General features: G+C 56.6%; 5 protein-coding genes across 9 annotated transcripts in view; all 5 read right to left on the reverse strand.

Annotated features, from left to right (window-relative positions):
- The window catches only part of LOC121435313 (H-2 class I histocompatibility antigen, Q10 alpha chain-like), a 731,224-nt gene that overhangs the window by 561,486 nt on the left and 156,850 nt on the right, over positions 1–12,888 (reverse strand). The gene's annotated exons all lie outside the window — the stretch shown is intronic.
- Positions 1–12,888, reverse strand: part of LOC121435272 (H-2 class I histocompatibility antigen, Q10 alpha chain-like) — a 708,503-nt gene that overhangs the window by 538,441 nt on the left and 157,174 nt on the right. The gene's annotated exons all lie outside the window — the stretch shown is intronic.
- LOC121435270 (H-2 class I histocompatibility antigen, Q10 alpha chain-like) overlaps positions 1–12,888 on the reverse strand; it is an 808,095-nt gene that overhangs the window by 512,783 nt on the left and 282,424 nt on the right. The window lies entirely within an intron of this gene.
- Positions 1–12,888, reverse strand: part of LOC121435275 (H-2 class I histocompatibility antigen, Q10 alpha chain-like) — a 703,994-nt gene that overhangs the window by 512,783 nt on the left and 178,323 nt on the right. The gene's annotated exons all lie outside the window — the stretch shown is intronic.
- Positions 1–12,888, reverse strand: part of Tnxb (tenascin XB) — a 51,635-nt gene that overhangs the window by 34,874 nt on the left and 3,873 nt on the right. For 2 of the 5 annotated variants that reach the window (XM_041634356.1, XM_041634355.1), the window contains exons 4-8: positions 8,324–8,480; positions 7,929–8,192; positions 3,460–3,753; positions 1,841–2,131; positions 1,241–1,531 (exon numbers count right to left, since the gene is read on the reverse strand). In XM_041634356.1, the coding sequence (XP_041490290.1) occupies positions 1,241–1,531; positions 1,841–2,131; positions 3,460–3,753; positions 7,929–8,192; positions 8,324–8,480 (1,297 nt within the window). Of the gene's footprint in view, positions 1–1,240; positions 1,532–1,840; positions 2,132–3,459; positions 3,754–4,856; positions 5,226–7,928; positions 8,193–8,323; positions 8,481–12,888 lie in introns of those variants that run through there. The other 3 variants (XM_041634358.1, XM_041634357.1, XM_041634359.1) reach the window with 2 other exon arrangements.

Raw genomic sequence — 12,888 nt, forward strand, 5'->3', positions numbered from 1 at the left:
CGGGGCACCAAAGCGCATATGCTCCTCTCCTGAAGTCTTAGGACCCCTGTGGCCTTGGTATCCAACACCCAGTCCCTAAAGCGGCCTTCTGAAGCTGCCTGCTCCCTCCCTACACCAGACCCCACCATTTCTAAGGAATGCTTTGCTGAGGTAAGGTCACTGCCTAGAATTCAGGGAAGGTGGCATCGGGTAGGCAGGCCTGGGGAGAGTCCTGCTCCTTCCTGCATGTACAACTCCCTGGACCCCACCCAGGGTCCTCACCTACTGTTCCCTGCAGTGGGTTTCTGAGACCCTGGGGTTCTATGAAGAACAGGAGCAGAACGGGGAGGGAGCAGACAAGAGGCAAACAGTGGCTATGGTGTTATGTGGGGAGGTCAGGAGCAAAAGGGGGTGCTGGGGAGGCAGCGGTGGCTTGGCTTCCACAGAACTGGCTCACAGGTGTTCTGAGGCAGAGTCAGCTGTACTTTAGGTAAGGTCTTACCGTGCAGCCCAGCCTGACTTGGGATTCAGCAAATCTCTTGCCTCAGCCTTCAAGGCACTGTGTTAAGGGTGTGTCTTACCATGCTTCGGATATTAACAGTGCCAAGGGGTATCACCATAAAGACCCCCGCTTGGCAGAACAGAAGCCAGAAGCAGCGAGATTAAGTGACTGGCCCAAGGCCCTATGGGCACTGACTTATGAAGTCAGTAGTCAGGGACGGGCAGCGGCCTCCAAAGACCGTTCTCCCTAGCAGTGTATCACCAGCGGACCGGAGGGGCTGGGGACATGGAGGACAGATAAGGCTCAGAGCCAGACTAGGAGCTGGGGAGTGGGAGGCTAAAAAGACTCCTTTCCATGTGGAAAGAGGCTGGAGCAACATGGCCCCCTGGCCCTGCCACTCCTGCACAGAGCAGCCATGTGGTCAGGGTGCCGGAGCCGAGGGCAGGAGCCCAGCAGTGATGGCCAGGGACTGAGTCAGGACTGAAGGCATCCAGGAGAAGCAGCTGCAAACTCTGGCTGAAGTAGAAGGGCCTGGAGGAGAGGGTCTGACTGTTCGGAATGGGGAAAGCGAACTCTGGAAGCAGTGTGAGGAGTCAGAGCCTGGGAAAGGAGTCCCGGGGATGGACGTGGGGACAGAAGAGCAGCTGGGAGGAAGGAGGCAGAGGTCTCAGCAGGAGGACTGCAGAGATGGAAGGTGGAGTGGAGGGGGGGGGCAGCCCTGCCTGGGGCCTGGGGCCAGCAGTGTGGGTTCTGACTCACCCGTTTTGGCCACCACAGACATGGGCCCCACACGCTGCCTGCCACGAAGCCCGTAGAGGTTCATCTTATACTTCCTGTTGGACTCCAGGCCAGGGACAGTGACCTCATTCTCATCCCCTGCGACGGGCACAGTCTGGGGCTGCCCCTGGGCATCCTTGTACTGGATCACAAAGGAGTCGAAGGGGCCCTGGGCCACCGTCCAGGACAGATGCAGGGAGTCCGGGGTCACGCCAGTCACCGTCAGTTCCCCCAGGAGGGGCTGCTCAGAGGACTCCTCTTTCCTGTCTGGGGCTGTAAGCAAAAAGAACGCACAGCCTGGGATGGGGGTTGAGATTTGGACCTGGGGTACACACTCTAAACACCCGACCCTGGGAAGCTGGTCACAGCCAGCATATGACACAGCTCCTGGGCTTAAGGGAGCACCCTGAATGGGATGGAAGGGGCCTAGCTGTGCAGGGAAAGCTGGCTGCCCCTTAGCCTGGGAGCAGGGCCAGGGTGTTGGGATCAGTGATTTTGCTGGGAGGCTCAGCTTCTTTCTGGCTGAGGGAGAGCGGGCAGAGATCAAGAAGAGGACACAAGGCTTAGGTGGCAGCCACTCACCGGTAGTGCCGTCCGCAGTGAGGGGCCCATACCGCTTCTTATTGGCAATTCCAAACAGAGTGAATCTGTACTTGTGATTGGGCTCCAGCGGGGAGATCACGGCTGACCGCTCAGGCCCCTCCACTGGCACCACAAGGGGCCGTCCTTCCTTGTCTCTGTACTGGACCATGAAGGAGTCAAACTGGCCCCCAGGAACAGTCCAAGAGAGGTGCAGGGAATCCGGGGTGGGGTCTGTTACCCACAACTCTCCCAGGTGGGGTGGAGATGCTGGGTCGGGGTCACTCTGAGGCACTGGGAAGGGGGAGTAGAGACAGGAGAGTCATGGGAGGAAGGCGGTCCTGGGCAGGCTGCTCCCTGTGCAAAGACGCATGACTGGGGAGGGAGCCAGCGGGGTCTGCCGAGCTGCGAGCTCTGTGAGGGGCTTGACCGGATTGCAGGAAGGAGTGACACCTTCTAAACAGCCTAATGCATTATACTCCCAGCCAAGGGGAAGAGGCTCCGGCTCCGGAGGCGAGGGGGGACAAAGCCAGCCTTTCACATCTGTGTGAAATCTCCCTAGGCAGCCTCCATACTTCCAACTTAGCTTTTAGTTTCTCCTTCAGGAGAGGACACCCGTGGGTGCACCCATCCACCTGCTGCGGTCTGCCATGCCCCTGTCCCTGCCTGTACCCGCTTTCTGAACCAACCTATCTCTTTCTTTGCACTCTGTTGCCAGAGGATTCCAAAAATGTCTGTATCCATCACCTCCAATCCAGCTCTGCCCTCCATCAGGCAGCTCCTGGTGACCTGGCCATTGCTAAGTCCTGTGGACCCTGGAGAGCCCTAATTCATTCCTGTGGACCCTGCCTGACTGCCCCCTCCTCCCAGCATCTGGGACACTATCCTGGTGCCTCTCCACCTCTGCTCCCTTGCTCCCCACAGCTACCAGGTCACAGTTGAGGTCCCTCTGATCGCGGTCAGGCAACCCTCTTGTACCTCAGTGGTGCCGCTTAAGGCTGCTCCATGGACCTATTGTCGTTCAAGAATGCCCTGAGCTCACTGGCTCCAGAGACACACAGAAGGTATTTTTCTGAATGTCCTGCCCTGTATTGTTCCCCCCCTGCTGCCGCCTGGGGGACAGAAGTGGCTGAACGGGGGGGGGGGGGGGGGGGACACCTGGCCTTCAGGCTCTCCTCTCACACCCAGTCCCACTGCCACCGTTCCAGACCAGCATCAGCCGTCAGTCACCAGCTGCTGACTGATTCCGTCATGCCCCAGGAGCAGACACTGCTGTTTCTAACGTAGCCCATCACTTCACTCTCATCCAGAGGCCTTCAGGGGTCCCTCAGGGCTCCCAAATGAGGTCGAACATCCCGCACAGCCCGCAGAACCCCAGGACTAAGTCTTCAGCACCCCACATGTCCTGCTCTCCAGCCAGAAGAATGCTGTGGGTTCTCTGGGAGACCACCCCCTCTGCTGCCCCTACCTCCTCATCTCTGCTGCCCCCAGTGCTTTCCCTTCAGGGTGTAACACAGCACAGGCTGCTATGGGCCCCACACCATCTCCCTGGACCCGAAAGCTCTGGGGCAAACTACTTCAGCATGACAAAGCGAAGGGCAGGGGTGCCTGCTGTCACTCACAGATCTTGGCTTCAGCCACCAAAGGGCCATGCCTCTTCTTGCCGACGAGCCCATACAGAACAAATCTGTACTTGCGCCCCGGTTCCAAGGATGTAACGGGGGCTGAGCGCTGGGGTCCCTCCACAGGTATCACCTGGGGCCCATCTTTGTCCTTGTACTGGATCACAAAGGACTCGAACTCCCCCGCTGGGACAGTCCAGTGCAGGAGCAGGGAGTCAGAAGTCAGGTCTGTCACCGTCAGCTCACCCAGGCGCGGTAGGACCGATGGCTTCCCAGGCTGCTCCTCAGTCCTGTCTGGCATTTGGGACAAAGACAAAGCAATGCTGGACCAACCGCTCCCCTTAACCCTGTCTCCCGCCCTCTGCTCTGCCTCACCCACCTCATCCTGGATGCCTCTATCCCTGACCCTCCTGAGAAAGATACATTTTCTCTAAGTCCCCTCTTGATGGCCCCACCTCTGTACCCTAAAACTTTAAGGAGAGCTTTGTGTCCCCTGTGGCATTACCTGGGAGTTTCTAGCCTCCCCCACTGGTGCTTCAGAGCAGTCTTCAGGCTCCCCAAACCCCTGAGCTGCTCTCTCCCTTGCTCCCCTCTCTCCTAATTGTCAGCTTATTCCAGACCTGAACCAGACCAATCTAGTCTCACAGGGAGAACCCCAGGGGTGTGAGGGCCAGGCATCCAGACCTGTCCTTCCCACCCATCTCTGAAGTTGTGACGGCAGTAGAACCCCCTGAATACAACACACACACACACACACACACACACACAATACCACAGACACACAGAGACACACACATACACAGACACACACACAATACCACAGACACACAGAGACACACACAGACACACAGACATACACACACAGACACACACACACACAATACCACATAGACACACACACACAATACCACACACACAGACACACAGAGAGACACACACGGACACAGACACACACACAGACACACACACAATACCACACAGACACACATAGAGAGACACACACACACACACACACAGAAGATTTTATCCCCAGAAAAACTGTTCATTTTAACTGCAGGTACTGTCTCCAGGGGAAGGTACAGCTAAGGGGCAGTGCTGGAACGGAGTTCCATCTACGTTGAACTCTATGACCCTGGGGCAGAGCAGAGGAGTAACCAGGAAGTGAGGCGTACCTGAGCAGGGTCACCTCCTGGATGGGTCACCACCCACCTCTGACTTTCTTCCTAGCCACCTTCCCTGTGAGCTCTCAAGCCTTTCTCTCCCTTCTGCTTTCTCTTATCCTCCGTTAGACCTGCCTTTCACCGGCCCCTGAAATCCTTCCTACCTCTAGAGCCTTGAGATGCCCCAGCTCCTCCCCCAGATTCAGGACACTGCTCTGAGCACAGTCCAGAATGTACCCATAATGCCTTGGTAGGTGATGGGAACAGAGGGCTTGCCCCCAGGGGTGATCCCATGGAGGAACAGCTTGTAAGGGGCTCCGGGAGGGGGCGGGGGCACCAGAGCCTGGTGGGCGTCTCCTGGTAGCAGTTCTTCATATGCCCAGGGCCCCTCGGCCACCTGCACGCGCAGCTGGAAGTGGGCAAAGGTGTCGGGCTGGGCAGTCCAGGCCACACGGAGGCGCCCTGCCTTGTCTCTGCCCAGCACCTTCAACTCTCCCAGCGGGTGATGCTCCATGATCAGGATAGGGGCCTGGGCCCCTTGGGTCGTAGAGGGGCCCGAGGGAGGAGGCTCATCGGTGGCCTCCAAGAGGCCAGAGGGTAAGGACCCTGGGAAGGGGCAGAGCGGGTGAGAAAAACAGGAGAGTTGGGTATGAGAGAAGGAAGGGACCCTTTAGTCCCCAAGTGTGCCCACAGCCTCTGAGCTAGGCGGCTCCCCTCCCCTCCCCAGCTGCTCCCCAGCCCTGTCTGGGTTCTTCTCACACTTGGCCAAGTCCTCCAGATTCCCCCATGGTGCTTATCTGGAGCGGCCAGGCCTGGCTCAGGGCAGGCAATGACAACCTGCCGCCCCTCCCTGCCCAGGAGCCTCCCACACCGGTGGTGTCCTGCCTTCCATTAGTGTTGCAGTGAGAAGCCTGGAAGAAAGGAAGGGGCGGTGATGTTAGGAAGAAAAGAGGTGGTGGGCAGAAAGGGAAAAGAGAGGGTGTGAGGGTGGACGTCCAGTTCCGGTGGCATCTGGGCCCTATGGAGGAAGAAGAGGTCCACCCCCACCCTGCAGCCGCAAAGCCCCCTGTCCCCGGGTCAGGTATCAGTCCTGTGGGAGAGACCAGCTGGAGGGGAGCCACGCCTGGGAAAGCAGTTCAGGAAGCCGTGGTTTCACACCACACACACGGCCATCCACTCACGCACACACCACGCGCGTGCCTGATGGCTTTCAAGGCCACCCTCAAGCACTTCTGCAGCCCTGCAGGGTCAAAGCCAAACTGTGGGAAATAACCACAGACCACAGGCTTCAGGCGCCCTCACCGCAGTGAGTCAAAGTGGGAATCTCCGGTTTCAGTCCCACCCACTGAAAAAAACTGCCGGGCAAATCTCTGCTAACACCCAAGTCTTCCGCAGCTCGCCTTGGAGGTGTCCAAGCTGCAGGTCAGCTGTGAGTGCTGCCCTACACAAGGCTATAAACTTGCCAAAAGCATTATGGATGGTAGTTTGTTTGTTTGTTTCTTCAATAAAAAAAAAAGAAACTTCAAGTGCAAGGTATGAACTTTGCACACAACATCGCGTTGCCATGTCAAGATGCCGGATTTGCCTGGCAAGAACAGGCATTGAGGAAGAGCTTGGGAGCCCAGGTGCGAGCCAGGCAACCCCACAAACCAGGTTTCTTTGGCTTTAGTAACCCTTAGGAGAATGCCAGGACCCTGGGATGGGGCTTTTGGGACACTGGAGGGCTGCTTTCTGTGGCAGTGTCCTCCAGCCTGGCCAGGTAGGCTAGGAGGTGGAAGGGCATGGTGGGGGCAGAAGCCTAAGCAGTGAGACAGTGGGAGGAGGAAGTGGCCGCAACCTCGGAGGCAGGTGACGCTGGACAGGGGTTGGGCAGTCCAGGGTCCCAGTCCACACTACCTGTGGTGGTGATGAAGGCGTAGGATTTGGAGGTCTGCCCTGCCCGCACCCCATGGACCTCCACGTGGTAAGTAGTGCCAGGTCTGAGGTTGGGTAAGCGGACAGTGCGTTCTGAGCCATCCACAGTCAGCTCCCCGCTCCGGCCCTTGGCGGGTGGCAGTGGTCGCCAGCGCAATACCACACGCTCGAACTGGCCCCGGAGCCCGTCGAGGGACACGATCAAGGCGCCGTCGGCTGCACTGCCCAGCACCTCGGGCTTCGGGTGACGCGCTGTGGTCACCAGGTGCGCATCATCGGACGCTGGGTTCACATCTCCCTGGTTCGATTCCCGGTTCCTGGTGCTTTGGGAGGGACTAGTGGTGGGGTGGGGGTGATGGGGCTTGGGTGCCGGGGCACCCGCTGTCTGGTGGCGCTTCAAGAACTCATGGATGTGGTGCGCCACCGACGCGTAAGTCTGGTTGGCGCGCAATGGGTAACCGTGGGCACGCAGGTGACGCTCCAGGTCCTGTACTGTGCCGCGGAAGCGGCCCAATTCAGCCGTCAGGTTACCCCACGGCCGTCGGGGAGGTTGGGGCAGGCTTGGCCGGGGATGCCACTCCTTCGCGATCCCCTCTGTGGGCCGCAAGGGCCAGGAGGGCCGCGGAGGCCGGGGACGGGGGCTGGGGGGCGGGTTTGGGGGGTGCACCTCCGGGTAACCGTAGTGGCCTGGTGCTGCCGAGTGAGAAAGGGGGAGGGGACATCAGGTCAGTGTCAGCTTCCCCCACCGCATGCTCCTCCTCACCACCACAGATCCCGCTAACCCACCAAGCACGAGGCCTCTTCCCTGAGGTCCAGCCCCACCTAGAAAGAGAAATTAAGTGTCCCTGAGCCCCACGCATCCCTTTGCCCTCCAAGCCAGCCACTGTTGGTGCCCTAGAAGGAAAAAAAGCCAGCAGGCGGGGCGTTTATCTGGTGGAGAGAGCGGGAAAGGGGGTAGGAAATGTGAGCGACTCCGAGGGCGCCACCTTGTCCCAGGAAAATGAACGATCCGTCTGGGCACCTGTTAAGAGACCTTGAGGGTTGGTGGAAAACCACGTTATGAGACCCAACCCCAGGCAATCCCAGTCCCAAAGTCAGCAGGACCTGTTTCGCTCTAGTCTCCCGAGATCAAATTGTCCACTGCCTATGTACCTAGGTTAGGATAAAAGCCACCCTACCCTGAAGGGTTCACAGCATCTGCACACTGCTTCCCTCCCAGTCTAACCTGCAAGCTTCCTATAGGACTCCAGGCACCCGGAGCCTTTAGAACAGAGCAGGACCTAGCAGGGGTGCTGGGATTGCCACAGCCGTCTGTGACCCTCCAGCCTGGGTCCTCAAGGAGAGGGCTCCCAGCCTTGGAAACTAGGCTCTTCCCTAACACTCGGAATGCCGTACCTGTGTTTGCCCTGATAGAAGCCGGGTAGCTGACTGCACGGCCCCGTTCTGCGGTGACAGTCACCACATACTCCACGCCTGGCATCAGGTCGGTTAGCTGAGTCCTGTCTGCCTCAGGGGGAACTTCCAGACGCACCCTTTGGTTGCCGGCACTGACGTAGGACACCACAAATCGGTCCACCTCAGCCTGGGGACGCAGCCAGCTGAGATCTAGAGTGGTCGGAGTCACGGCTACCACTCGGAGGTCCTGAGGACCATCGATCACTAGCAGGGTTAGACAGAAGATGGCTCAGAAGTGAATCCGCTTGCTTCTGCTCCGGTGCAGCCCCAGCCCAAGCAGATTCCCAGCTGCCTGCCAAATCCAGATGTCTTGCCCCCATAGCCCCAGCTCTCACTGGTAGTGATGGTCTTAGAGGCAGGAGGACCCCAGCTGGTCCCTCGTAGAGCACGGACGGTGACTTGGTAGTCCTGACCAGGGGCCAGTCCTCTCTGGTCATAGGCTGAGGCAGAGCTGGGCACCCGAGCTGTGAATGGTGGACTCGCCCCCTCAGTCTGCAAGAGAGTATCAGACACATCAGAGTGGAGCTCTCTTCCTTGCTCCCCGTATCTTCTTCTTTTTTTTTTTAAGGTTTATTTATTACGTATACAGTGTTCTGTCTGCATGTATGCCTGCAGGCCAGAAAAGGGCACCAAATCTCATTGCAGATGGTTGTGAGCCATATGTGGGTGCTGGAAATTGAACTCAGGACCTCTGGAAGAACAGCCAGTGCTCTTAACCTCTGAGCCATCTCTCCAGCCCCCAGTCTCTTCTTTTTAACAATCCCAAATGGCATCGACATAAAACTGTATGGGACTTGGTCCCACTCAGGCTGGGGAGCATGGATGGAAACCACAAGACACCTAGAGCCTCCCTCCGGCCAGCAACTCTTCTCTGTGGTTTGTGACTACCCGTTCACTTAACCATCCACGAAAACGGTTCTATCAATCCTACTTGACAAATGAGGAAACTGGGCTCAGAAAGCCCATGTCCTGATAGGGTGTGCACCAGGAGAGCAGAAAGGTTGGAGAGGTGGCTTACTGTTCCCGCATAGGATCTAAACCCAGTTCTCAGCACCCACATGGGGCAGCTCACAACCATCTGTAACTCTAGCTCCAAGGGATCCAATACCTCTGACCGCCTCAGGTCCCTGCATTCATGTGCACAATACCCACACACAGACACATAAGTAAACATAAAATCATCTTCTTAAGAAATCCCAGCTGAGCAAGGCCTGGTGGCGCACACTTTTAATCTCAGTTGGGAAGCAGAGGCAGATGGATCTCTGAGTTTGAGGTCACTTCAGAGTGAGTTCCAGGACAGCCAGGGCTACACAGAGAAACTCTGTCTCAAAAATTAAACAATAAAGATAGAAAGAAGGGAAACTGAGGCAGAAGAAAGAGTGCAGCCATCGAAAGCACTTGCTGCTTTTGCAGAAGACCAGAGCTGAGTTCCCAGCACCCACATGAGGCGGCTCACAAATGCCCATAACTCTAGCACCAGAGAATCTGTGGCCCTCTTCTGGCCTCCCTGAGCACCTGCACACACACATGTGCATACACACATGTGTATACACATACGTGCACATCAACAAAATGCATCCTTTTTGTTTTGCTTTTAGACAAGGCTTCTCTGTGTATCCCTGGCTGTCCTAGAACTCACTTTGTAGACCAGACTGGCCTTGAACTCACAGAGATCCACCTGCCTCTGCCTCCCGAGTGCTGTGACTAAAAGCATGTGCCACCACTGCCTGACAATAAATCTTTAAAAATATAAGAAAGCCGAGAGGCTTGAGCGCAGGCGGTGTGTCCCCTGGCTCCCCTCTCATGCACAATCCCTGCTCATCTGCCAGACCCAGGATTCCCTCTGGCTCCCCTGGCGACCCCAGCTACCCACACACATTCTTTCAGAACAGACAAAGCGGAGTGGGGATGTCCTGTGCCCCCTCTGCTTTCCCCGATCTGCTTAGCTGGCCCTGGGGGGAGTGCTTGCTGCCTGTGTGTGCCCGGGTGTCCCTTTAGACATTTTCTTGTCTCTTCGGCAACCTTACACAACCACTAAAGAAAGGCTCAGTGTTCCAGTAGCACATTTCCTCAGGGCTGCCATCATGCTGCATGTTGGAGACGCCATCCCTGTCCTGGGGTTGGGTAGAACCTAGTAGCCAAATGCAGCTCTCTCTCCCCAATCTCTATGTGTGGTAAATACCCACAAGGATAAAATCCTCTCCTTTAAGTGTGTGTTTAAGGTCATGAGGTTACATAGGGTGGCCCTGTGGGCTCCTAGAGCGCCGCTGCTGGGGGTGGGGGGGCTGGACATGTGTGAGCACCCTAACAGTCCTATGCTGTGCAGGGCTGCCTCGCCAGGACAGCCGCCGGGGACACTCTGTACCGCTCTGCTATGTTGGCCATGATAGGGACACCTCCATGCAGCCAAATGGGGTTGGAAAATTTGAAAGGTACTGTCCTAAACCAGAAAAGCATAGTAAATACCAAAGTTAAAAACCAGATGAGCGGCCACGTGGGGATTTTCGGGTGAGGGATGAACCAGGGCTGTGTCACTATTTTCTAGGTCCCCTGAGTATGGAGAATCCTGTCCTGCTCCTACAGTTCCAACTGAGGGGCCCTGGGGTGGCCTTCACCCACACGTGTGACATCCACACACCTCCCAGGACCTGCCCCGCCCTAGTCCACCTCCATCCTGTCTCTCCTTCTAGTATACGCCCAAAGTCTAGATCTTTCATCAAAGCAAACCCATCCTGAATTCTTTCTTTGGATCAACCTATTTCTTGGTCCCTCCCTGGAAGTCCCCATGCCAGCCTCACCCACGCTGCCCAGCCCCATCCCGCAGCTCTGAGGCAGGCTCTGGCCAAGCGTTGGCAGCTGCCACTGCTTCCTGGCAAAACTTGGCTCCGCTGATTGTTCGTGGTGACTGCTTAACTTGATGCTCAGTATCAGCCTCGGGGGTCCCACAGGGAAAGCCTCGCTTGGATGACCCCCAGAAAGGACCTAGCTCCCTTCTCCCCTTTTACTCCATGTCTTCCGAGGTCCAGGTCTGTCCCAGTGAGCGCCTGACACGGCTGTTTCCAGGCTGCAGAGGACACCCAAAGGCTCTGATTAGGGTTCAGGCTCCTCGGGTCATACTCCCTCCCATCTTGTAGAAGAAAGGGGACAGTCCTGGGGACAGTCCTGAGGCTTGAGACCATGAGCATGGACTAGAACCTTTGTCCCAGTGAGTTCTTGGCACCTCTACACTTCCACACCTCTCCCTCAGAACCTGAGGTGGAGGCAGCAACTCATGGGGCAGCATGTCAGCCAGCTCCCTGGTGACACTGACACCCAGGTCCTGGAACACTGAACACACTTTGAGAGCCACTGATCACGGTGACAGTCCACATACACAGGAGGGGAGCTGGAGCATGCACTTGGCTGGGAATAGCAGTCAGGTTCAGAGAGAGAAGTGTTTCGGGGTGGGGAGCTGCCAGGAACAGGCTGCGAGGAAGACGGAGGGGTGCCAGCAAACTGCAGAATAGGCTCCACGTCAGCTGATGGCCAGAGCATGGCCAGGGCAAAAGGTTCAGGCCCAAGAGTCACCACAAGAAAAGCAAATACAGCAGGTCTGAGGCTGAGTGTGGACCACGTGTCTGGTTAGGACTGGTTTAAGGGACCTCCTTCACTTGCAGCCTCACAAGGACCTGGAAGGGTCCCATGCCCAGAGAAGAGATGAAGGACTGAGAGCCAGGCTTGGTGCAGACCAGCTTATGCCACCCCGCACAGAGAGAGCAAAGGCTGAGCGAAGGCCGCACCCCTTGACAACACCCAAAATGGGCTGTGTGTGTTAGGAGCAGGAGACAACATTGCCTGAAGCCCTCTCTTATCTTGACTGTTTATTTTATTTCTCCCTACCCTAAAGGTTCATAGGAAAATTCCTCCTAAAGTCCCACCCTCCAGATTAGAGCTATGTAAATACTGTACACGCACGGACTGGGAGAGACACTTCGTAAAATGTTAGCGCGGTTGTTTTACTGTTAGGCGGCCAACTATCATTTTTCCTCTTCTCCACTTGCCAAATTCTTGTCTTCTGATTAAATTATTTTTATATTAAAAATTCAGAGAGAAGAAGGGGGGCTATCTTGGTTGTCAGAAGGGAGAGGGGTCTCCTGGTTGTCAGAGGAGAAGGGGGGCTATCTTAGTTGTCAGAGAGAAGGGGCATTCTTGGTTGTCAGAGAGGAGGAGGGGGCTACCTTGGTTGTGCCACAAAGCAGGGATACAGCTGCAGGAGACCTTCCTGTGAGACCTGCCCTGGGGCGAGGATGACAGCCAACACTTGCCACCTCTCTCTTCCCCGTTGCCTTCTGAGGCTGCAGGGCCAGGGAGTGAGCTTGTCTAGAGCCCCCCTCCACCAGACTGATGGACGCAAGTGCGGCCTTGCCCAGCATCTGTGGGATGGTGTGGGAAAGGCCGGATGACTGAGAAGTATAAGTGTCCCTGTACCCTGAGTCCAAGTCGCGGTCCCCAAGGAGGGGCCACCAGCTTTGTCCTTGCTATGCTCCCAAATGTTTTACGAACAAGCTGGAGGCAGGGAAAGAATGCTTGAAGTTCTGATGACAGCAGCTGGGAAAACAAACTCATGGACTCAGAATTATTGCCACGGCCCAGACAGCTTGGCCTAAACCAATAAAGATAACATTGAGCAGAGCCTAAGGCAAGCCTATATATAGACTGACGGGTAGGCAGAGAAGGCTGCCCTCGTCTTTTCTTCTTTTCTGCTTGGCTTATCTATAATTTCTTTCTCTTTTTCCTTCTTTTCTTCCTTCCTTCCTTCCTTCCTTCCTCCCTCCCTCTCCCCCCTCTTCCCTCCCTCCCTCTCCCTCCCTCTCCCCTCCCTCCCCCCTCCCTCCCTTCCTCCCTGTTTTTGTTTTATTTT

The sequence above is a fragment of the Microtus oregoni genome, unplaced genomic scaffold (genome assembly GCF_018167655.1).
Source record: "Microtus oregoni isolate MIOR12 unplaced genomic scaffold, Mior012 000046F_ref0000063, whole genome shotgun sequence".
NCBI lineage: Eukaryota > Metazoa > Chordata > Mammalia > Rodentia > Cricetidae > Microtus > Microtus oregoni.